Below are 23,156 nucleotides of genomic sequence, written 5' to 3' on the forward strand. Positions count from 1 at the left end.
TCACCAGCTTCCACTCTTCCTTCTTCAGAACAACCAACCACTGAAGGCACCACACTACTCTCTACACAGCCAACATCACAAGAAAGCAGAACCACGCTTTTACCCCCAGTGTCAACTACCATATCAGTCACCTCCACTGCATCTCCTCCAACTCCAGGCATAGCAACAGGTTCACGTAGTACAGCAACACTTCCAACAGGCACAATCCCACCTCTGACAGCCACGCGTCCACAACCCTCACCAGCTTCCACTCTTCCTTCTTCAGAACAACCAACCACTGAAGGCACCACACTACTCTCTACAGAGCAAATATCAGAGGCAAGCACCACCACGCTTTTATCCCCAGTTTCCACTACCATATCAGTCACCTCCACGCGTCCACAACCTTCACCACGTTCTACTCTTCCTCCTTTGGAACAACCAACCACTGAAGGCACCACTCTACTGTCTATGCAGCCAACATCAGAAAGAAGCACCACCACTCTTGTGTCCCCCGTTTCCACTTCAGTATCAATCACCTCCACTGCTTCGCCTCCAACTCCAGGCACAGGAACAGGCTCAGCTGGTACAGCACCACTGCAAACAGGCACCATCCCACCTGTGACAGGCACACGTGGAGAAATGACAACATATTCAGCCTCCATAGGTAAAAGTTCTACCGTTTCTGGAAGTACTATGCTTTTATCCACAAGCCCAGTACAGTCAACATCACAGGGAAGCACCACCAGACTTTTATCTTCAGTTTCCAGTACTGTTGCGGTCTCCCCAACTTTAAGCATTAGAACCCTTGCGACATCTACTATATCAAGACTTACTTCTTCAATATCTACAACAACAGAAGGCTCCAGTATAGCCTACACAGCACATGATAAAAGTACGTCTTTCACTTCAAGCAGAGTAACACCGTGTTTGTGCCATGTGTCTGGTCGTTTCTTTTCTCCCGGTGAGTTTATTTTTTCATTCTTTTAAAAACTGAGATACAATATTGGCATTCACCTTTTTTAAATTATATTTTATTATACAGTGTAACTTAAAAGTGAGAATGTTTTCTTTATATAAAAATATGATGAATTCATGTAAGTTAAAACATTTTATATTGTTTGGATTTTTTGCTGAACATTTTGCTCAGCCATTTTATTTCATTTGTATTATTAATTTTGTTTCATAGGTGAAGTTATATACAACAGAACAGATAACACTGGTTGTAGTTTTTATGCACTTTGCAGTAAAAGATGTGAAATTGAACGACTCCAGGGGTCATGTCCTACAACAACTCCTGTATCATTAAGCCTGTCCTCTACAATACCAAGCTTATCAACCCCAACAGCTATATCTTCTTCAGTGCCAGCAACTCCAGAAACTATTCCAATATCAGGTTGCCCTGATGCTGACCCGCCGAGAAAGGTAATCCAATTATCTATTTTCTTTTTCTACATCACCACCATTCCCAAAATCGACCCAAATTCTGCCATCAGATAAACCCACATCAAACTTTCATTAATTTTACTGGGAGTTGCTCATGTATGTGTCCGGGCATGATTTGGCTGCTTGAAAATAATCTGGCAAGATGTAATTTTTTGTGAACTTGTGCTGTCAACTTTTCCTGTTTGCAAATTGTCCACAGACCGACTTGCAGTTTTTACAAATTTGTTCAATATTCAGAATTTCTCAATATTTTATGCAAATAAATTTCATCCTAAAGATTGTTTACAAAGTGTTCCTTATACATGTTCCTTGTGTATTTGATATTCAAGCTGTATGATTGATCACTGAAGTCATATAGCATAGTTGTCATTCTCTAACTGGATGACGCAACTTTTATACTGTTTTGTGTTTTTTTTTAACTTTTATCCTGTTCACCCAAAGTGTGTTTGGCTTTTAGGTGAAGCAAAATTCTATTACGGAAGTCAACAAAATGTCCATGAATAACTTCTTTTCAATATTCATTCTGCTCTAAACCCAGACATGTAAGGGAAGTCACTCATAGTCATCTTCTTCAGATACGTGACTTACTTTCTTTGAATTCCATTCTTGATAGTCACCCATAGACAATCTTACTTGAAACAACCTGAATCCCAAAGATTGATTATTATATTATTGTAAGATAGACATCTAAATTCTGCCTCAATCCAAACCATGTGTACAAGAATTTCCTTGTCTCTTCTAGATGAATGAATCCTGGATGTTAAACAATTGCACTATGGCAACTTGTGAGGGAGACAACAGAATTGTTCTATTGCTTCCTCCAGCTGTAGAGATGATTACTTGTGAAAGTGGACTCCCACCAATAAAAGTCTATGATGAGGATGGCTGCAACTACCACTATGAGTGTGACTGTAAGAGAACCAAGAAATAAGCAAAGCACTAATGATTCACAATATACTTTAATATTGCAGAAAAAGATTTTCAGAATGTCTTGATTCATCTAGTGTTGTACTATAACGGGCTTTACCTGCCAAATTATAGTTTACAAATTTATAATATTGTTATGATGAGTCAATGCTTTAGGCACTCTATTTTTCTCAGAAGATAGAATCAGGCTAAAATATTTGAATTACAAGAGTATATAATTAAATTATAGATTTTTCTATCTAGCTTGGTATTTTTTATACATCCATTGTAGTAGCATCTGATGCTAAGTAAGAATTTAATAAGCCAGATCATCGGCTAAAATAAAGCTAGATATATAGAGAGAAAAACAGGTATGAATACTTAACGCCAACTAAATTCTGCTTCTAGAATCTCTATTTTTACAGATGTCATACAAAGGAGAAAGATTATAGTTTAAATATGATATGTCACCATCAATTTCAGTACCAGCAACCAATCTTTCTTCGACTGGCAGATTAAGGAAATTTGCTATTTTTAGCTTTTGATTATAAATACATACTTTTCTTTTCTTCCTGATAGGTGTTTGCAGCGGCTGGAGCAGTTCTGATTACTTGACTTTTGATGGAACTCACTACACATTCCATGGCAACTGCACATATGTGCTGATGAAACAGATTGTGCCCAAATACAATTTCAGCATCCTTGTTGAAAATGACCTTTGTGATGTGCCTGATGGACTCTCCTGCCCTAGATCTATCATTGTGAATTACAACTCCATGGAAATAGTGCTGGTCAGTCAGATACACCAAGGGGAGAAAAATAACAAGGTAAACCTTAATGGATTTTCACATTTTATAAGTTGCTTCAATAAAAACATTTTAATAATAAGAGAAGGCATTTTTAATAACATCGTATAAAAACAGCTAAAGATTATAAACACAACATTAGATATGTGGTAATTATATTTAATTTCATAAGAATTCAATAGTGTGTGTGTGTTTGCCACACACGTGTGTTTGTGTGTGTGAGAGAGAAAGAAAGATTATTTTGTAATCTCTTTCTCTTATGCCTCTTTTTTTCATGACGAACATAATGGGGATCTTCAGATCTACAGAGATGAACTCTGCTCTTTCTTTACTCTTAACACTGCCATCATGTGTTCAAAGACTGGTGATAGAATGTCTGTGCCTAACAGGGTAAAGAATGTTAGTGAAGCCAAACGGCAAAAATTAAGATGTCTGTACACTAATGCGAGAAGCCTAGGTAACAAAATGAAGGAACTAGAGCTACTGACGCAGGAAGTGAAACCGGATATTATAGGAATAACAGAAACATGGTGGAATAGTAGTCATGACTGGAGTAACAGGTATTGAAAGTCTATGTTCTGTTTAGAAAAGACAGAAATAAAGGCAAAGATCGTGGAGTAGCATTGTATAATCAGTGATTGTAGACGGTAAAAAATAGAAGGAATGGAATGGGATAGACAGAGTCTGTCTGGGCAAAAATCCACATTGGGTAAGAAAGCTACAGAACCTCCCCTGAAATAGTGCTTGGGTGCGCTACAGACCGCCAGGATCTGATATTGGGATATGGGATATGAGTGCTTTTAATGTTTTTATATGAGGTAAAGCACAATGGGAATTTTGGTGATCATTGGGAGACTTTAAACTTCCCAGATATAGACTGGAGGGACAAAGTGCTATAGTACAATTATAGGGCTTCAGATTTTTTCTGGATTTGGAATAGCTGATGGAGTGGATATTCTTGCACCCAGTAGGTTGAAGAACCAACAAGAGGGGCTGCCATTTTAGATTTGGTTTTCGTGAGTAGTTGAGGACCTCATGAAGAATCGGTTTAGGGGACACTTGGTTCGCAGTGATCATGAGCTACTTCATTCAAACTAGATGGAAGGAGAAACATAAAAGATCAGGAATCTGCGAACTAGAGTTTGTATGAGTTTCATAAACGGCATCAGTTATCTGTTAACGAATTTAAGGAAATATAGTTAGGGAAGTTGGACTTCGGACTTGCAAAGAACTTGGTTATTCCCTACCTGAGGAAATGGCCAAAGGTTCCCTTGTGGGGAATCTCGCCAAGGATTTGGGATTAAATACCAGAGAATTGCAGCAGCGGAAGCTCCGTGTCAGTTCGGAAAAGCAATACTTCAGTGTGAATGGGGAAAATGGCAACCTGTATGTGAATGGCAGGATAGACCGGGAGGAGATATGCGGGGAGACACCCCTTTGTTTCCTGACACTCGAAACGGTGGTGGAAAATCCTTTGAATGCTTTCCATGTGAATGTAGCAATCCAGGACATTAATGATAACGCCCCGCGGTTTATCAAGAGTAACATTGAACTAGAAATCAATGAGTTAGCACTGCCAGGTATGCGATTTCCTCTACGACGAGCGCAAGATCCAGATACAGGGATCAACTCAGTGCAGAGTTACCAACTCAGCAAGAACTCGCATTTTACCCTGGTTGTAAAGGAGAACCCGGATGGAAATAAATACCCAGAATTAGTGCTGGAAAAATCTTTGGATCGCGAAAAGCAAAACTCTCATCACTTGATCCTGACGGCCGTGGATGGGGGGGATCCAGTCAGATCCGGGACGGCTCATATTAGGGTTAAAGTCACTGATGCCAATGACAATCCCCCCGTATTTACTGAGGAGATCTACAAAGTTAGTGTGAGTGAAAACCTGCCTCGGGGCTCCTTAGTGCTTCAGGTGAAAGCCGCTGATAAGGATGAAGGGTTACATTCCCAAATCACATACTCATTCAGCAACGCGAAGGAAAATGCTCGTACAGTATTTCATTTAGATCCTGAGAACGGAAGAATTACAAATAGAGAGAATTTGGATTTTGAAGAAACAAACACATACATGCTGGAAGTAGAAGCCAGGGATGGGGGTGGACAAACTGCACACTGCAAAATTCGAATAGAAATTTTTGACGAGAACGACAATGCCCCGGAAGTGACATTCACATCCGTGTCCAGCCAAATACCGGAAGATTCAATGCGTGGGACAGTGATAGCTCTGATCAAAACCCATGACCGAGATACCGGAGAAAACGGACAGGTCACCTGTTACATTCCAAAAAGTCTGCCGTTTACAATAGTGTCCTCCTCTCGCAATTATTATAAAATCGTCTCGGAATCTTCTCTGGACAGGGAAGGGACCCCGGAGTACAATATCACAATCACAGCCACAGACAACGGCTCTCCCCCTCTCTCCACCCAGAAAACCATCCTGTTGCAGATCTCGGATATCAATGACAACGCCCCTGTCTTTGAGAAACCTTCCTACACCGCCTATGTGCCAGAGAACAATCCCTCGGGGGCCTCTATTTTCAGTGTAAAAGCCTCAGACCGGGATCTGGACCGGAACGCCCGAGTCACTTACTCCATCCTGAGCAGCAACCTCGAGGAGGTGCCTCTCTCCTCCTACATCTCCATTAACTCCCAGACCGGAGCTATCTATGCGCAGCGCTCCTTCGACTACGAGCAATTCCGGGAGTTTGAAGTGCAAGTCATTGTTCAGGGAAATAGCTCCTCATTTACTCCCTTCTCCCACATGAAAGAAAAGTGGAAAGAAACAACCGTTTCTTGACTTTCTTTCATTCACCCTTATGTCTACTGAATGCTCTGCATGAGCGGGTGCTGCGGCAGTAGAGTAGTATCTGCTCCCCTCCCCTCCCTTGTGGCAGACGTACAATATGACTGCTATCCACCGTCATCATCATACTGTTACAAAGGATATAAGACAAACACTTGTTATTCAACCTGTGAGCGCTCCTGGCTGTCTTCGGTGAGGCTGGCGGGGCGCCTGGGTAAAAATAGGAATGCATTCTCGGTCATCCCAGTAGATGGTATGAGAACGGCTGGTAACCGTCCTCATCATAGCAAACTGGCGGGCTGAAGCATCCATCAGCCCCTCCCTTTCTCTGTTGTAAGAAAAATTCTGTCCTGCCTGGACTATCATAGCAGTGGGATGCTGTGGCTCCTCTCCCCCACCCACTTAATGTCCTGCCTGGACTGTCATAGACGGTGGGAGGCTGCCTTCCCCTCATTTTATCTCACTACAAGGTCACTGTTTCTTATTCCTGCATTCTTTTAAATTCATGACCAACAAAATGAGGGCGGACACTGCCACAGTTAGCCAGGAAGTTTGGCGGGAGAGAGAAGCCAACAGGTTGGGGTTGTTGCAGGGGCACCCCCCGTGAATGGCATGCAGACTCATCATTCCGCAGGATCTGCGCACGGAGCACTGTGCTCTCTGTATAACACTGCGTTCTCATAGCCACACTTGCCCCATTATTTAGGCAGGACCTTCACTCTATATTTCGAAACCATAAGAGGATTGATTCGGGGAGTCATTTTCCCAGTTTTGGCTTTGCGCCCCCTGGCCGTACCTCAGCCAGGGGCACCCTCATAGCAGCAGACAGTTTACAGAATGACAGATACCGTCACCTTCATTGCCAATTATACAACGGCAGCAGACATACGAACGGATGATAACCGTCTCTGCCTATCATTGCAAAAGCAAATGAATGCTGCTGTTTTGTAGCGCTGGAGTATTGCCTCTGTCAGCGGCAACCAGCTACACATACGGTGACTGTAAAAAAGAATAAAAAAAAAAAGCTGAACAGGCGTCCATTGGTTGCCCGTGACTATGGCGTCTGCCAGAGCAATCAGGGAAAAGTGCTGCGACGAAATGATTGTCTGCGTTTGCTTTCCCGGCAGGAAAGGAATGATGTGACGACATTTACCCAGAACCACCCTGCACAATGATTTTTGCCCCATCAGCCACTGGGATCTCAACCCAGAATTCTTAAGGGGCAGGGGGAGACTGTGGGAACTTATGGCATAGCTATGGAATAGCCTAACCCACCGTGCAACACATCGGAATAATCAACGCTAGTCTCACTGGACCACTGGACGCACACCGCCGAATTTAACTATGGCCTAGTGTGGCCGTGGTGCAGCTCGACTTTATACAATCGTGTTTTACACAAAACGATTTGATGTAAAATCGGAATATTCCAGTGATAGACGTACCCTACATTAGTTCCTATTTTTAAGAAAGGGAAAAAAAGGTGATCCAAGTAACTATAAGAACCTGTTCGTTTTGGACATCTGTAGTATGTAAGGTCTTGGAAAAAATTTGAAGGAGAAGCAGTTAAGGACATGAGGTCAATGGTAATTGGGACAAAATTACATCATGGTTTTACAAAGGTTAGATCGTGCACAAACCAACCTGATCTCCTTCTTTTGAGAAGATAACAGATTTTTTTTAGACAAAGGAACGCAGTGGATCTAATTTACCTCTATTTCAGTAGGCATTTGACATGTGTCCACATGGGATTTATTTAGTTAAATTTGCCGAAAAAGTGTGGATAGTATTTTGAACTGAAACAGGTGGATTAAGGAACTGGTTAAAGGGGATGACATACAACGGGTTGTACTGAAAGGTTGAAGTGTCAGGCTGGAAAGGAGGTTTACAGTGGCAGCTTCCTCAGGGCTCAGTTTGGGGAATCCAATCTCTATTATAACCTTGTTTGATATACGCTACACATATAGACTCACAAAAAGGCAGAATGTGCTAATTAAAGTTTGCGGATAACAACAAGCTGGAGTTATTGCTAACACAGAGAAGGACCGGACATCATACAGGAGATCTGGATGACTTGTAAACTGGATAATAGTTAATTAGGATTGAAATTTAATAGTGAAAACGTCAAGGTTCATGCATTAGGATTAATAAGAATTGTAGTTATAAATTGGGGACACATCAGTTGGAAGTAACGCCAGGAGGAGAAGGAACCCTCGGAGTATTGGTTTGATTCCACAGGATACTATGAACTGCCAATGTGATATGGCCGTTTTTAAACTCTCGCAGTTTTAGGATGCATCAGCGACGGTATCTCCACAAAGATAAGGAGGTGTAGTACCGTTTATAAAGGCACTGGTGCAGACCTCATCGGAATACTGTGCTGAAGTTCTGATCTTCCATGTGTAAGAATGGATGATTCAAACTTGGAACAGGTTCAGGACGGGCTGGCTATAGGATGCGATCTGAGATATGAAAACCTGTCTTATGAAAGGAGACTCAACGAGCTTGGCTTGTTTGCCTAACCAAAAGAAGGTTGAGGGGGGATATGATTGCCCATAAATATATTCAGAGGGCATTAATATCACCGCCTCCCCCCCCCCCCTGGGGATAGAGGAATTCATTTAAGGCTTTAGTACCAATGCGGACACAGAAAGACAATGGATATTAACTGGACACTAGAAGTTTAGACTTGAAATTAGATTGAAAAGTTCTAAACCTTAGAGGATGAAGTTTCTTGAACAGCCTTCCAAGCGGGAAGTAGTGGGTGGGCAAAGCATATCTGCTTCAAGACTAAGCTTGATAAATTTATGGAGGATGTATGATGGGATAGCCTAATGTTTTGCAATTAATTTAAGCTTGATCTTTGATATCAGCAGGTAAGTATGCCCAGTGGTTCTCGTGATGGATGTTAGATGGCGTTGGGATTCTGAGGTTACTATAGAGATTCTTTCCTGGGTGCTGGCTGGTGAGTTCTTGCCCACATGCTCAGGGTTTAACTGATTGCCCATATTGGGGTTTGGGAAGGAATTCCCTCCAGGGCAGTTATTGGCAGAGGCCCTGCGAGGTTTTTCGCTTTCCTCTGCAGACATGGGGCACGGGTCACTTGCTGGAGGATTCTTCTGCACTTGAGGTCTTCAAACCACAATTTGAGGACTTCAGTAACTCAGACATAGGTTAGGGGTTTGTTATAGAAGTGGATGGGTGAGATTCTGTGGCCTGCATTGTGCAGGAGGTCAGACTAGATGATCGTAATGGTCCCTTCTGACCTTAAAGTCTGTGAGTCTATGAGTCTTGTCTCCCTGCCTAAGACATAAGCTAAGCCTGTGCTTTAACTGGTTTTATTTTGCTGGGTTTTAGATTCTTGTCAACAATGAGCCAGTCAGTGCAGGCTTCAGCAGAGATGGCGTTTCAGTTGCCAATGGTGGAACATACATGGTTGTTGAAATCCCGGACATCAAGTCCTCCATCTCCCTCAATGCATTCACCTTCACAGTTAAAATGCCATTCAGCATGTTTGGACACAACACTGAAGGCCTGTGTGGTAAGTAGAGTGGTTTAATCCCTTCTTTTCAATAAGACAATTCTCAGGAGACTTTTTTCTTTATTTATGCTATGGTAAGGTGCACTTTAGCTGATCATTTAAGTTTCTAGGTGCTACGGCAAATTAAATAAAATAACCACAGTGGGATTATTGAGTATATCACTTTTTCACTATTTCCAGTTTCAACATCATCTCAAAATGCAATTTACATTAACAAGAATATTTCTACTTTCAGTCTTTCGTAAAGTGTTAGGACCAAGTAAGATTAGTGGTACTGTAGTAACCTGAAAATCAGGTAACCAGCCCCTGAGTGTGTTCGTTGCATTTAGAGTGGACATTCCCTCTTGTATTTACCTTGCCATGCTGAGTTGCTCTATTGCCAGTGCTTCAATACCTTTCAGACTTGGTTCCTTCTGTTTTCTTCTAGGCACATGTTCAAATGACAAAGTGGACGAATGCCGCATGCCAAGTGGCGAAGTAATTTCCTCTTGTTCAGAAATGGCTGCCACCTGGCAGGTTCAGGATAAAAATCAGTCCAATTGTGAAGGGCCCCCGGTACCACCTGCCACGCCAACAACTCCACCTGTGCCCTGCAATTCTACTTCTCCTCTTTGTGAGCTGATTTTGAGCGAGTAAGTTAAATTCAGGCTTTGGGTACATTTGAATCTTGTGTATTGAAAAGCAAAAAAAAATATTTTGGAAGCCTTAATAAGGGTCTTTGAAGTGGCCTTTAGTAACAAAAATATACACAGCATTATTGATTATAATAATAGCAAAGTAGTCTTGGTTTGTTTTTTAAGAATACAGAATAGCTGTGTAGTTTGTTGTGGCTGTTACCAAAGCTGCTTCTCTGGGCATCACTTTAGTCTTTAACTTTAGAGTAACTTTAGAGTTATACTATCTAGAAACCCAGTCTGCCCCTGAAGAATTCTCATTAAATATAAACTGTGTCCCATCAAGCGCTATTATTATATTGTCAATAAAACACTCACCTGGGACTAATATCGTATTTTAGCCCTAAAAGACCATCCAGGCAGTTCATTACCCTTTAATTATTTCACTCTGACAAGTCTAGATTTTTATAGTGATTGTGCAGCACAGCTCAAACTTCTCTTCCATTGTATTTAAAGTCTCTTTGCAGAGTGCCATAAGATTCTGATGCCCAGCATATTCTATGAGAGTTGCATCTCCAATTCATGCCACATTACCAATGAATCTATACCATGCTTCAGCTTGGAAACGTATGCCTCCCTCTGCTCTGCTAAAGGTGCCTGTTCTGACTGGAGAAACAAGACCCAAGGACAATGCCGTAAGCAGCATTAAGAGATACTTTGCCTTGGATCTATGACGTGCTTATTACAAACTTATTCTGGAAATGTAAACTTCTTCCATTATTTTGGGGGTGGAGGAATGGATACGTACATGTAAACGTTATTTTAATTTCATTCCTGTGGAGATGGGTAAACTAGTTCCGATAAAATATAAACAACCCTGAGCCTTTGCTGTTCTCTCAAATTCAACCAAAGCCACATCTTTTCTGAGGTTCAAAATCATTCACTAGCCATTACAGTATTTCTGCTTTTGTATTTCCTGATCCAAAGGGTTGATGAAGTGAGAGCACCCATGGTTGTTACCCCTCCACCTACATAAAATTAAAAGCAATTGGAAAGCATCATCTTTGCTTTTATACAATGTTTCATTTTCATATTAATTTTATTTTTGCTCCCACACAGCATACAACTGTCCTAACGGCAAGGTGTATGATGCATGTGGCCCTCTTAATCCTGTCACCTGTAATTCCGGGTAAGGCTAAACCAAATAATGAGCTTTACATTAGTGTAATGTCACTGTGTTCAACTGTGTCTGTGTTTGGACAGGAGACCTCTTAGTAAAAACCAACTGATTGAGGACAGGGTGGAATTGATAATTGAATAAATCATCAGAGTGGTGACACAGGACAATGTGTTGTTACTAGAGATGCCATATTTTATTTGTGGCATTGAAACTGAAGTCCTGACTCCTTTGATTATTAAAAATCCCATAGCATTTTTCACATGAGCAAGAAGGCCAGCATTTGGGGCCTAGCCAATTTCCTCTTTGGATAATTACATTGTGCTATCCAAATCCCCCTACAATTTCAAATGGATGCTGTATGTTCACTTCCTGCTATTTCCTAAACAGAAAAACATGCCCAACATTGCTGTGAGCTGTTAAGTCGATGTAGTGCTCCACTTCAGAGTTGCCTATAGTTCAATGATGGGTAAAAATGATTCCCATACACAGATCTTTTCTGAATGTTTACAAAGTGTTTTGTAATATTTGGGGATAAGGATTACCATACTGTATAAATGTACATTTTTTATATATATTCAGGAAACCTTACCTGATTGTTTAGAGAAATTCTTCTTTATGCCTCAGTTATGTTAGTGCTGTAAAAAGTTATTGATCAGATAATGCTGGGAAAATGTACTTTAATATCCATTCCTTTTTTCCTTGTAGAACTGTTTACCAGACAAGTGAACATGTTGCTGAAGGATGCTTCTGCCCCAAGGATAAGATTCTCTTCAATTCATACACTGATGTGTGTGTGTCAGAATGCAGTAAGTTTGGGGGGATGGGCAGGAGGGAAAGAGAAAGGGTTGGAGGAGGATGTAAATAATGTGGCTGTTAGTGTTGATGAAAAAAAGAGATGGACATGACAACCTAGTTCTAGGTATAGCATGAAAAGATGCTATGGAAGCTTCTATCACACCGCTCTGCTCATGGACCTTAATCCACTCAGCTTTACCCATTCTTGAAGATCCAAATTCTATTCTTGAATATCCAAATTCTGCTAGCTGAACCAGTCTGACAGGTAGTTTTGTAATTATGATGTAATGTAATTCATGTAATTCACACTATGGACTAAAACTACCGACCGTGTTTCACTTATAATATATCACATTTAAAGTCTGATCCCTCATAGTTTAAGATTAGCATATTGAACCCATTACTTTACTCTTCTTCCCATTTTATATTACATTCCTAGAATTTAGTGAACCTGCATAATATTTACACCGCCAGTGAAATGCCCCATAGTCTGTTTTCAGACTCAGCCTAATAGCAGATTTTAGTCTTGCATCATCATCATCATCATCAGAATAAATACACCAGCCACTTAACATGTGAATGCTGAGTACCAAAACTGACTTCACCTCGAAAATGGCTAGTTAGTTCCATTTCCATTTCCATTCTTTTAAGCCTGGGCTACACTAGCAGAGAGTTCAAACTAAGATACGCAACTTCAGCTACACTATTCGCGTAGCTGAAGTCAAAGTATCTTAATTCAACTCACCTGGTCGTGTGAGTCGACTGCCGCGGCTCCCCTATCAACTCCACTTATTCCACCTGCCGAGGTGGAGTACGGCCGTCAATTAGCGGATCGATTTATCACGGCCAGATGAGACACGATAAATCGATCCCTGATACATCGAACACTACCCACCAATCCGGCGGGTAATATAGACGTACCCTTACAAAGTGACTGGTATATGGCATTAGCATCTGTGTCTACTTGTTGAAAACATAGGTCTGAGCTGAATCATGAGACAAGATGAAGGTTTAAAAATAAATCCTTTGTGGATAAAGTGTGTAAAGTGGGGGGAGGGATAGCTCAGTGGTTTGAGCATTGGCCTGCTAAACCCAGGGTTGTAAATTCAATCCTTGCAGGGGCTACTTAGGGATCTGGGGCAAAAATCAGTACTTGGTCCTGCTAGGGAAGGCAGGGGGCTGGACTTGATGACCTTTCAAGGTCCCTTCCAGTTCTAGGAGATAGGTATATCTCCAATTATTATTATTATAATATCTGAAAAGTGCCTTTATGAACCCTTAATTAAAAGGGTAAGCGAGATTCATTTGTGTATCACATGGGTCATCGGAATGGCATCAATGTAAATCTTTATCCTTTCATTCCCCTCAGCTTGTGTGGGACCAGATGGAATGCCCAAACAGGTGAGTATTTCAGTCAGCACTTTCTCCAAGGCATCTTTCCCAGAAACATCTCCCAAATACAGCTGTTTCCAGGATTTCATTGCATTTTCCCACCTCTTAGTCCTCATTTTGTTATATGTGCAAGGTTGTGGCAGGTTAAATTCTTAGCAGAAATAAAATGGAAGGAGATGGTGGTAAGGACTTGATTACACCTAATATATTTTGTATTCTGGCATCATCTGTACCCAGGTTTTTTTTTTTAATCACATTTTAAAACTACAAAATGCCCCAAAAGAACTAATATGAATTGTGTGTAACAACTTCAAATTGTGCAGTGGTGTGTCTATATTGCTTCAGATAAATTGTTAGTACTTCATTTCCAGTGATGTATCATTCTATTGCCAAGTATTGGAAATAATACTTATTTATGGCTCTCCTAACTTGGCAAATTGAAAGCAGCCCATCTGAAGATTTTCAGCCTGCTCTTTGGGCAGATGCAAACCCATTGAAATCAATTGGCTTGGGATCAGGCCCCATGAACAATCTATCTTACTATCCAGTTTGAGGCCTTCATCCAAGTTGACCCCGAAAAAATACCTATGATCATGAGCATCAGAGAACAGTTAAGATAACATATTTTCATATCTTTACAGCCTGGAGCCACTTGGAAGAGTAACTGCCAGGAGTGTGTCTGTGACCCATTCTCTGTTACTGTACAATGTAAGTCACTTACATGTCAGACACCCGAGTCACACGTGTGTGAGAAAGAAGGATTCATACCTGTCACAGTGTTGACACCAGAAGACCCATGCTGTCCTGAAATTGAATGCAGTAAGTACTGGCTACTATCTGTTATAGCCAGCTCATAAAAATAGAGTGGGCCGAATATTGTCCTCGGTTACAGCTGCACATCTCTCACTAGCTCATCTAATCTAGTTAAGGTTTTCATATAGTAACTATCACTGTAATATCTAAGGGCTCTTACAAGTAAGCATTATTCCCTGATTGATTCATAACTGTACCTAGGTACCAAAAGTTGATTTCTGAGTTAGATGTACAGTTTTAGTTGGTAAAACAAAATCTTTTTGGTGTGTGTATGTTGCAGGAGAGAAGAGAGGTAAAAGGTTTTTCTGAGTCTTACAGGAGCTGATAAATTAGCTCCATATTTGTTGATTATACAGTGTTTCTTTATACACAGATTTTATGTCGCAGAATGGCAATATTAATTTAAGTAGAGCTAAACAGATGAACAAACACTAAAGCATGAGCCAGTAGCTGTATATGATATAGCGCTTGCTGTTTAGAGAATTTTTTTTATTACTGATTTCGCGAAGTCAAAAGGGAGAATGTGCCCACAGTTTATTAGCCTGGAACTAAACAAATGAGCAATGGAGGGCTACACTTGAAGTGGTCCTGTGAAAAACATGAGTGGGATGTGAGATGCTACCAAATGATTTGATTATGATGGTGCGGCATATTTATTTCCTATGAGGATCAGTCGTCCATCCAAGCCACCTGCAGACAAGTTGCAGAGGACTCAGCTGTGGAACAGAGGTGTCTTTTGAATTTATCACATTGCTGTGGTTATAGCTTTAGCTTGAGGAGGTTGCTTTAACTTGAGGAGGAGTTTGATAGCAGTAGAGAAAGAGAGGGCTTTCTCAGGATCTCATTCTAGTTCAAAGCCATTTATCCTCTTAAATCTTCTCTCTCCCTTCAGGGATGCATCCCTCCAACTTCTTCAAGCTTCAGCCATATGCTAGAATGTAACTCAAGCTTTATGCACATCAAGGTTTTAAAAGAAGTTATCAATAATCTTTCTGTACCAAAATTTGGGAATGGGAGACAGGGGATGGATCACTTGATGATTACCTGTTCTGTTCATTCCCTCTGGGGCCTCTGGCATTGATCACTGTCAGAAGACAAGACACTGGGCTAGATGGACCTTTGGTCTGACCCAGTATGACCGTTCTTATGTTCTGTCTGTGCCCTTCTTTGTTTTAGGCTTGCCACATACTCATAGAGCCGAAGCACCAATTACTTCTAAGCAGGAAAACGACGACTTGTATTGCTAGCTTTATCCCATTACGCACTTTCTCTTCCGGCTTATTCCACAGGATGCAATACAAGCGCCTGCTCCCAGGCCAAGAAGACTTGTGAGCCAGGGTATCGGCTAGTCACTACCCTTTCAGAAGGAGACTGCTGTGTCAATTATACATGTGGTAAGTTACTGTGTGCTTCTTCTGACCTCTGGGTTATAAAAGGATCTAGTTTCAAAGGCGATATGAAGTTGAGAAGAAACGTTTGAGAAGTGAAGAAAGTAAGTTCAGTGTACATTAAATAATCATTAAAAAAATCACTGAACTATATCCAGGGGAAAAACTGAACTTTTTTGTGCATTCAAACTCTGGCAGTTTTAAAGATTTTTTTTCCATTTCTTTTTTTTAAAATAATTGATTCTTTTTTTCAGAACTAATACCAGATGTCTGTGTGCTTAATGGAACGATTTACCAGGTAAGAACAGTAGTACTATACCAGTGGTTCCCAAACTTGTTCTGCTGCTTTTGAAGGGAAAGCCCCTGGCGGGCCGGGCCAGTTTGTTTACCTGCCGCATCCGCAGGTTTGGCCGATCGCGGCTCCCAGTGGCCGCGGTTCACTGCTCCAGGCCAATGGGAGCTGCTGGAAGTGGCAGCCACTACATCCCTTGGCCTGTGCCACTTCCAGCAGCTCCCATTGGCCTGGAGCAGCAAACCGCGGCCACTGGGAGCCGCGATCGGCTGGACCTGCAGACGCAGCAGGCAAACAAAGTGACCCGGCCCATCAGGGGCTTTTTCCCTGCGCAAGCGGCAGAACAAGTTTGGGAACCACTGTACTACACCAAACATCCTAACATATACTGATATTTCAGTAGCTCTCTAAAACTGTGATACAGAGCATCTCACTAGGAGTTTCCATGAGGGAGTTCTTTATCTCCTGCATATTGAAGAACCTTTGTACCATGTTTGCTCCTTGGTCACCAACCCAGATCTGAAATAGATTGTTTTCTCTAATGCCAAAAGAAACATGTTTTGGAGGAGCTCCCCTTTAGCAAGGAGCAAAAGTAAAAACGTAATCGTTTTTACTGAGGGGTGAATCGGTTCTTTATCCATTCTAGATGTGGGTGATATAACTTTCTGACGGAGCAGAATTTTGAAAGTCTTTTTTTGTGGGGTCGAAGAACTGAAGCCCTCAAAAAAAAAAAAATCTAGGACTTTGGCCTAGACATCCAAGTTGAGACCTTAACTTCTCAGTCAAGATTTTCTCCTTAAGATCGCAGCTGCCATCTTGGAATGTGATGTTGGGTCAAATTTTCAAAAGAGGCCTGAAGTCCATGTGTAAAGAATGTGTACATATTTATGCTCATGCAACTGGATACACCAATGGATAGATGTTTTAATATCCATTTGCAGGAGATGACTGCTTCACCAGCTCTGAAAACAATTCATAATAGAAAGCTTCTTTTGCGACAAGTGGTGTATTGATGAGTTTGCAAAATACTGAAGCAGCTCAAACCAGTCTTATGTAGTACCCAAACTCAGCATGTTCTTTTGATCTCTCTTGGTACATTCTTGCCATTTCTTTACTAGCCTATGTATTTTGCATAATTTCAAGTAGCTTGTTCCTATACATGCTTTCTGCACTGGCCCCACATTTTCATACCTTATGTGCAGCACAGTCGCTTTATGCTGTCCATTGGGTAACTCAATTTCACTTGTGTATCAGCATCTTTTATGTTCACAAAATTGCTTTAAATTATCTCCATATATTATGAGGTAATATACAGTAGATTTCCTTAAAATAATGAGATTTGCGCAGATTGAATGTGCTCTCTTTGGCTTCTCCCAGGCTGGAACGTCTGTTCCGATGGACCCTTGTAAGACATGTACCTGCAGTTCTGAAGTAGATCCAGTCTCCAACAGAAACCTTCTGCAATGTGAGCTGGTCCCCTGTAACACTACTTGCCCGCTGGTGAGCTCCATTTTTTATTTCACCTCCCCGTTAGTTTCTAAACTGGTGAAAATGGAAGTCTCCCTAACTGACCCAATGTATTTTCTCTCCCACTTCTTGAACAGGGCTATGAATACGTGAAGAAAGATGGAGAGTGCTGTGGAGAGTGTGTCCAGGTGGCTTGCACAATCAAGCTGACTAACAACACTGTCCAAGTCCTCAAAGTAATTATTTCCTTTGATTTTCATTACACTTTGTTTTAGCCCACTGTGATGGGTTAGATCACAGAACCCCTCTTGGGAGCTGCCACCTGATGTGCCAAGACTACCTCTGCTCCTGCTTTCCCTGCCAGCTTGGGACCCCAGCATCCTGTCTTGCTGAGCCAGACACTCCCATCTGCTCCAACAAAGACCCAGGGTCTGAATTACTTGCCCCAAAGCTGCAGGTTTACCTGAAAGCAGCTAATAGAAGTGTTCTTGTCTTTAACACTCAGATGCCCAACTCCCATTTTACCCTGAATAAAGCTTATGCAGACTTGTGCAACTCATAAATTGTTTGCCCTCTATAACACTGATAGAGAGCTATGCACAGTTGTTTGCTCCCCCAGGTATTAATACACACTCTGGGTTAATTAATAAGTAAAAAGTGATTTTATTAAATACAGAAAGTAGGATTTAAGTGGTTCCAAGTAGTGACAGACAGAACAAAGTAAGTCACCAAGCAAAATAAAATAAAACGTGCCAGTCTATGTCTAATCAAACTGAATACAGACAATCTCACCCTCAGAGATGCTTCAGTAAGTTTTTTCCTCAGACTGGACACCTTCCAGGCCTGGGCACAATTCTTTCCCCTGGTACGCTTCTTGTTCCAGCTCAGGTTGTAGCCAGGGATTCTTCATGATGGCTCCTCTCCTTGTTCTGTTCAACCCTTATATACCTTTTGCATAAGGTGGAATCCTTTGTCCCTGTCTGGGTTCTCACCCCCCTTCTCAATGAAAGACACCAAGTTAAAGATGGATCCAGTTAGATCTCATAGACTTAAAGGTCAGAAGGGACCATTATGATCATCTAGTCTGACCTTCTGCGCAATGCAGACCACAGAATCTCACCCATCCACTTCTATTACAAACCCCTAACCTATGTCTGAGTTATTGAAGTCCTCAATTGTGGTTGAAGACTCAAGCTGCAGAGAATCCCCGCAAGTGACCTGTGCCCATGCTGCAGAAGATGGCAAAAACCTCAGGACTCTGCCAATCTGCCCTGGAGGGAAATTCCTTCCCGACCCCAAATATGGCAATCATTAAACCCTGAGCATGTGGGCAAGACTCACCAGCCACACCCAGGAAAGAATCTCTATAGTAACTCAGATCCCATCCCATCTGACATCCCATGATCACATGTCCTGCAAGACTTCATGCCCACTTGCCAACATACACGTATACAGGAAGACTATCACGGTAAAGCAGAGCCATCTGCAGACAACTGTCCTGGTTAATGGGAGTCATCAAGATTCCAAACACATCATTAATGGCCACACTTTGCATATTACATAGCCCACTCAGAGTTATATTTCATATTTCTAGTTTCAGATACAAGAGTGGTACATTTATACAAATAGGATGATCACACTCAGTAGATTATAAGCTTTGTAATGATACCATACAAGAGACTATTTGCATGAAGCATATCTCAGTCACATTACAGTCACTCATTAGCATATTTTTATAAAACCATATAGACTGCAATGTCACACCCACGACAGGAGATAAGTGTGATAAAAGCAAGGGATAGCTCTCAACCAACTTATGTCCATTCTTAGTTACAGCAGGGTATTTTCTACATTTATTCTAGCTGGACACACATTTGAATAACTAAATCACATATTTAGGTCCTCAAATGGACTGGGTAGGTGGGGGAATATCCATTTTAGGCATCTAACGACAGACCTGAGAGTGCGGGTCTAGGATCTAGCCTTAGGCTCCCTACCTAGGCAGTGAAGTTTGAAAATTTGGCTCCCCGTGTTTGGTGTTTCAGAGGAAGTTAAGAGGGTACAGATGAGTTCCTTCTAGGTGAGAGCATGAAATTGCTTATCAGAAGATCCTACGCCAGTCTTTGTCAGAGTAATCACACTACGCTTATCATAATTACATAATTGATCACATCAGAAAAGCAATAATGCTAAATTGTTTTTATTCCTAATGTCAGCCGGGTGATATCTGGAAGCCTGAAGATAATCTGTGCAGCTTTTACAAATGTGAAGAAATTGAAGATCAGCTTGTTTCAGTCACTGTTCTGAGAACATGTCCTGCCTTTGACCCAGAGAACTGCAAGCCTGTAAGTTTCAATCAGTCCTTTATTGTTTGCTCTTTGTTGAATGCTACTACACAGAACAAGGGGCAAAGGATACAATACAATACAAGACAACATAGAACCAGAATCTCTAGTTATTAATAGCTCCCACTTGTAAACAGCCATTTATCAGGAATGGTTTGAGAGTGAACTTAATCTTGTCAAAGTGTCAGTTGTAATGGACAATCCCTCCAGAATAGCCCTGTCCTCCCACTTAATAGTCTGCTACCTCTTATTTTTGGATATGTGGATTCAAGAACTATATGGAACCAAGCTGGCAAGATAGGCTTCATGGTCCACCAGCCATGGTTTTATATTCAATATCCACTGCACAGCCCACCTCCTGGTAATGGTAAGAATGCTAGCCAGTGCTAGAAAGCTCTTGACTTGTCATTCATACACTAATTCTGAATGCTCTTTGTTCCTGCACTGAAGGAAGATGTACAGCTGACTGCTGATGGCTGCTGCAAAACCTGTACCTCTGAATGTAAGTAAAGCTATTTTCTGATGTTGTGCCACCAATAGATTATGTATGATTATAATATTTCTAACTATTTTTGTGTGGGATGGGGAAGTAGAAGTTTCCTCTGGGATCCCCACATAGGTTTTCTTTAGTTCTCATTATCAAAGGCCCCACGTTACACTGACTCGTCCTTCCAAAGAAAAAGAGCAAATATGGTTGCTTGACAGTGTCAAGATACTCCCGAGCCCATCCAAGATCTGTTTATACTGCTTCAGCAGTGCTTTCTGCTACCAATGGCCTAAGGTTGAAAGATTAAGACTGGGACTGAAACTCAAATCCCCAACTAAATTACTTTTGTGTTTTTTAGCTATAGCATGATATGCATAAATCCTGCATAATCAAACATCTTCCTCTCAAAACAGCTTTAAGCATTTGCTTAGCTCTGAATATGAAGAGTCATGAAGCGTTTCTATTTATTTTTTCCTCTTTCTTAGCAGCAAGCTGCAAGGTTAAAAAGAACTCAACTGTGATCCGCCACAATGATTGTGAATCTTCTGAGCCTATTGAACTGACGTACTGCGAAGGTGTTTGTGCCAGCTCCTCAGTGTAAGTGGCAGCGAGTACATTATATCCTCTCCTTGTATCTATTTCTCTTTGCGGGCTCTTTTCATCAAACTGTTCAAGTGGTATTGAGCATGGACTCACCTATGCACTTTCAATTAACGTAATATACCCTTGAAAAGCAAGAGTTTCCATTGAGTGTGATGGCTTGTATAGCTGAAGTGTGTTTCAATATTCAGGGGAGCGGGAGAGTGCTTACTCTATACCAGAGCAGGTATCTCCCATCACTTTTCCTGACACACAATATAGCATGACGGTCGCAATGTTAAACAACCAGACTCACACAGGTAAAAACCTTGTTCAAGTCACAAAGCAGAGTATTGCGTAACTGACGGCAAAGCACACATTGGAACAACAGTGAGGAAGATGCACCTTGTGGTTCTGGTTTTCCTCTGACTTACATTAATTGCCATCAGAAGAGTCACACCTGATATATTGCAGTGGCTAAAGAGAATCAGATCCTGTATTCATAAATAAGCCATTACTGCTATTTGGCAAATAGAGTACATCATATATAAATTGGCCCATTCTTCCTATCAGTTGCTTTTTAGACCGCCTTGATTTCTCTCTCTGCCTCATACATACTCAGAACTAACTGCCATTAAATGATGATGAAAGCCAGTGGAGAGACTAGAAAACTCAGACTAACACCACAAAATTTGATCTTTTCTGTTTATATTGAACTATACACACACACACACATGAAAGCTAGAAATAATGAGCTCAATTTGCTCCTATTAAAATGAAAGGCAGATTTGCCACAGAGCTCAGTGAGAGCAGGAACAGGCCCTCTATCAAATAGATATGTTTTTTTAAAGTGTGCAATATTTAGCAGAGTGTGTCCTATATGAAGACTTTTACAGAGGGGTATAATTTCTTTTCTTTATCTGGTGGGGCAGGTATTCCTTTGAAACACAGCAGATGCAACACAAGTGTGCCTGCTGCCAGGAACTCAACAGCCACAAGAGAAAGGTGACCCTGACATGCAGCAATGGAACAAGCATGGATTATGACTATGTCTATGTGGAACAGTGCCAATGCATGACTGCGTGCATTTCAGAAACCACAACCCCACAACAGCTCCAACAGGAACAAGAGCAGAAAAGAACAAGATGATCATAGGAAAAAAGTATCCAAGAAGTCTGAAGCAGTTAAAATCAAAAGCAACATAGATAAAATAACCTGTGCACCAGCTCAAAACTCTGTTTCTTACTTATTTCAGCTTCCACTATCATCATTTTTCACTTCTTAAATGTGAGAATATTCAGGAGCCAAATAACTAAGTCTTCACGTGTATTTTTATTTCTAAACAATACAACTTTTGAGGGGGAAAGGATGAACAAAATTATAACTTGCATTGTTAGAGTTTTGAGTTAATCCAAAAAGTACTTTCCTTTACTATTTCCCCTGTGAAGTTTGGAGACCATTTAGTTCTATTCTTTTCACCTATTTCTTTTTTCAGTATTCTCATTGTTTCAATGGGTCACCCATTATGGTTATGTGTGTGCACGTGTAGATCTAAAAACAACTGAAGACCCCGGAAAAATATCCCTTGTTTACACCATGGGAATTCACAATTATTTCAGTCAACTGTTTACACCATTAATGTTTTAGCAAGAAGTAGTAGGATGACTCTTTAAAACAAAAATAATGGTGATGGTGAGCTAATGTTTTACATAGAAAACTGAATTTTGTAGTTACGTTGCACTGTCCTTTGCTATTTATTTGTGAGTAGAGAGATAATTTTATGGGGGGGTCACTGTCTATGGATTTAAGGTTTTGTATGGGGTTAACAGGCAATCTTTTCATGTTCATTTTGTTCTTACATGATTAATAAAACTTTCAGCATTTTCAATGTTGGTGACTTTGCTGTTTTTGCTTGCTGAAACCTAGCCTGACCATGTGTCTGATCACTTTGGCTGCAACATGTCTCGCTGCTCCACTCAGGAGGATTCATGCCTCAGATAACTACAAATCCACTCCTTAGTTGCACTTGGGCAACGAGGCAAGTCCTTTGTGAAAACCTTTTTCAATGGCGGTGTACTCCCTGCACACAGCTGGCCAGCTCTGCTGATTGGCATGTAGATTGGGTAGACCTCTGGATTTGTTCCCTCCCAGTCCACCAGCTCCTGAGATGGAGGGGCAGCATACAGGGCCTCAGCCCCTGCTTTCCACATGCCAGGGGCTGTGATCTAAACGGTGTTACTGCAGCCCTGCAGGATTGGGAGACCATGACTCTCTGCTACTCTCCTGCATTACCATGTTAGACCAGGGAACAATC

At 41.3% G+C, this 23,156-nt stretch overlaps 3 protein-coding genes across 3 annotated transcripts in view; all 3 read left to right on the forward strand.

Moving 5' to 3' along the window:
- Positions 1–4,036, forward strand: part of LOC116829782 (mucin-2-like) — a 57,694-nt gene extending 53,658 nt beyond the window's left edge. The window contains exons 31-35 of the mRNA XM_075065836.1: positions 8–943; positions 1,169–1,404; positions 2,168–2,336; positions 2,911–3,158; positions 3,962–4,036. Of these exons, the coding sequence (XP_074921937.1) occupies positions 8–943; positions 1,169–1,404; positions 2,168–2,336; positions 2,911–3,158; positions 3,962–4,036 (1,664 nt within the window). The remainder of the gene's footprint in view (positions 1–7; positions 944–1,168; positions 1,405–2,167; positions 2,337–2,910; positions 3,159–3,961) is intronic.
- A 349-nt stretch (positions 4,037–4,385) lies between these two features.
- On the forward strand, positions 4,386–5,946 carry LOC142046806 (protocadherin gamma-B1-like). Its single transcript, XM_075065837.1, has one exon. It carries the CDS (start codon positions 4,393–4,395, stop codon positions 5,944–5,946), a length of 1,554 nt encoding a protein of 517 aa, XP_074921938.1. The 5' UTR covers positions 4,386–4,392.
- A 1,062-nt stretch (positions 5,947–7,008) lies between these two features.
- On the forward strand, positions 7,009–21,991 carry LOC142046807 (intestinal mucin-like protein). The gene is made up of 15 exons (XM_075065838.1): positions 7,009–7,062; positions 9,307–9,490; positions 9,918–10,103; positions 11,224–11,293; positions 11,990–12,090; positions 13,449–13,480; positions 14,113–14,290; positions 15,574–15,678; positions 15,927–15,970; positions 17,342–17,464; positions 17,569–17,667; positions 19,648–19,776; positions 20,227–20,278; positions 20,749–20,860; positions 21,775–21,991. Exons 1-15 carry the CDS (start codon positions 7,009–7,011, stop codon positions 21,989–21,991), a joined length of 1,686 nt encoding a protein of 561 aa, XP_074921939.1.
- The last annotated feature ends 1,165 nt before the right edge of the window (positions 21,992–23,156 follow it).

The sequence above is a fragment of the Chelonoidis abingdonii genome, chromosome 4 (genome assembly GCF_003597395.2).
Source record: "Chelonoidis abingdonii isolate Lonesome George chromosome 4, CheloAbing_2.0, whole genome shotgun sequence".
In the NCBI taxonomy this organism is placed as follows: domain Eukaryota; kingdom Metazoa; phylum Chordata; order Testudines; family Testudinidae; genus Chelonoidis; species Chelonoidis abingdonii.

What these genes read in the sequence shown, in the direction of transcription:
- LOC142046806 (XM_075065837.1), top strand. Translation starts at nt 4,393, where the DNA reads ATGGCCAAAGGTTCCCTTGTGGGGAATCTCGCCAAGGATTTGGGATTA.
- LOC142046807 (XM_075065838.1), top strand. Translation starts at nt 7,009, where the DNA reads ATGGCGTCTGCCAGAGCAATCAGGGAAAAGTGCTGCGACGAAATGATT. An exon ending in CTGTGTCAATTATACATGTG is followed by an intron (nt 15,679 to 15,926) that starts GTAAGTTACTGT and finishes TCTTTTTTTCAG; the next exon opens with AACTAATACCAGATGTCTGT. An exon ending in CAAAACCTGTACCTCTGAAT is followed by an intron (nt 20,279 to 20,748) that starts GTAAGTAAAGCT and finishes CCTCTTTCTTAG; the next exon opens with CAGCAAGCTGCAAGGTTAAA.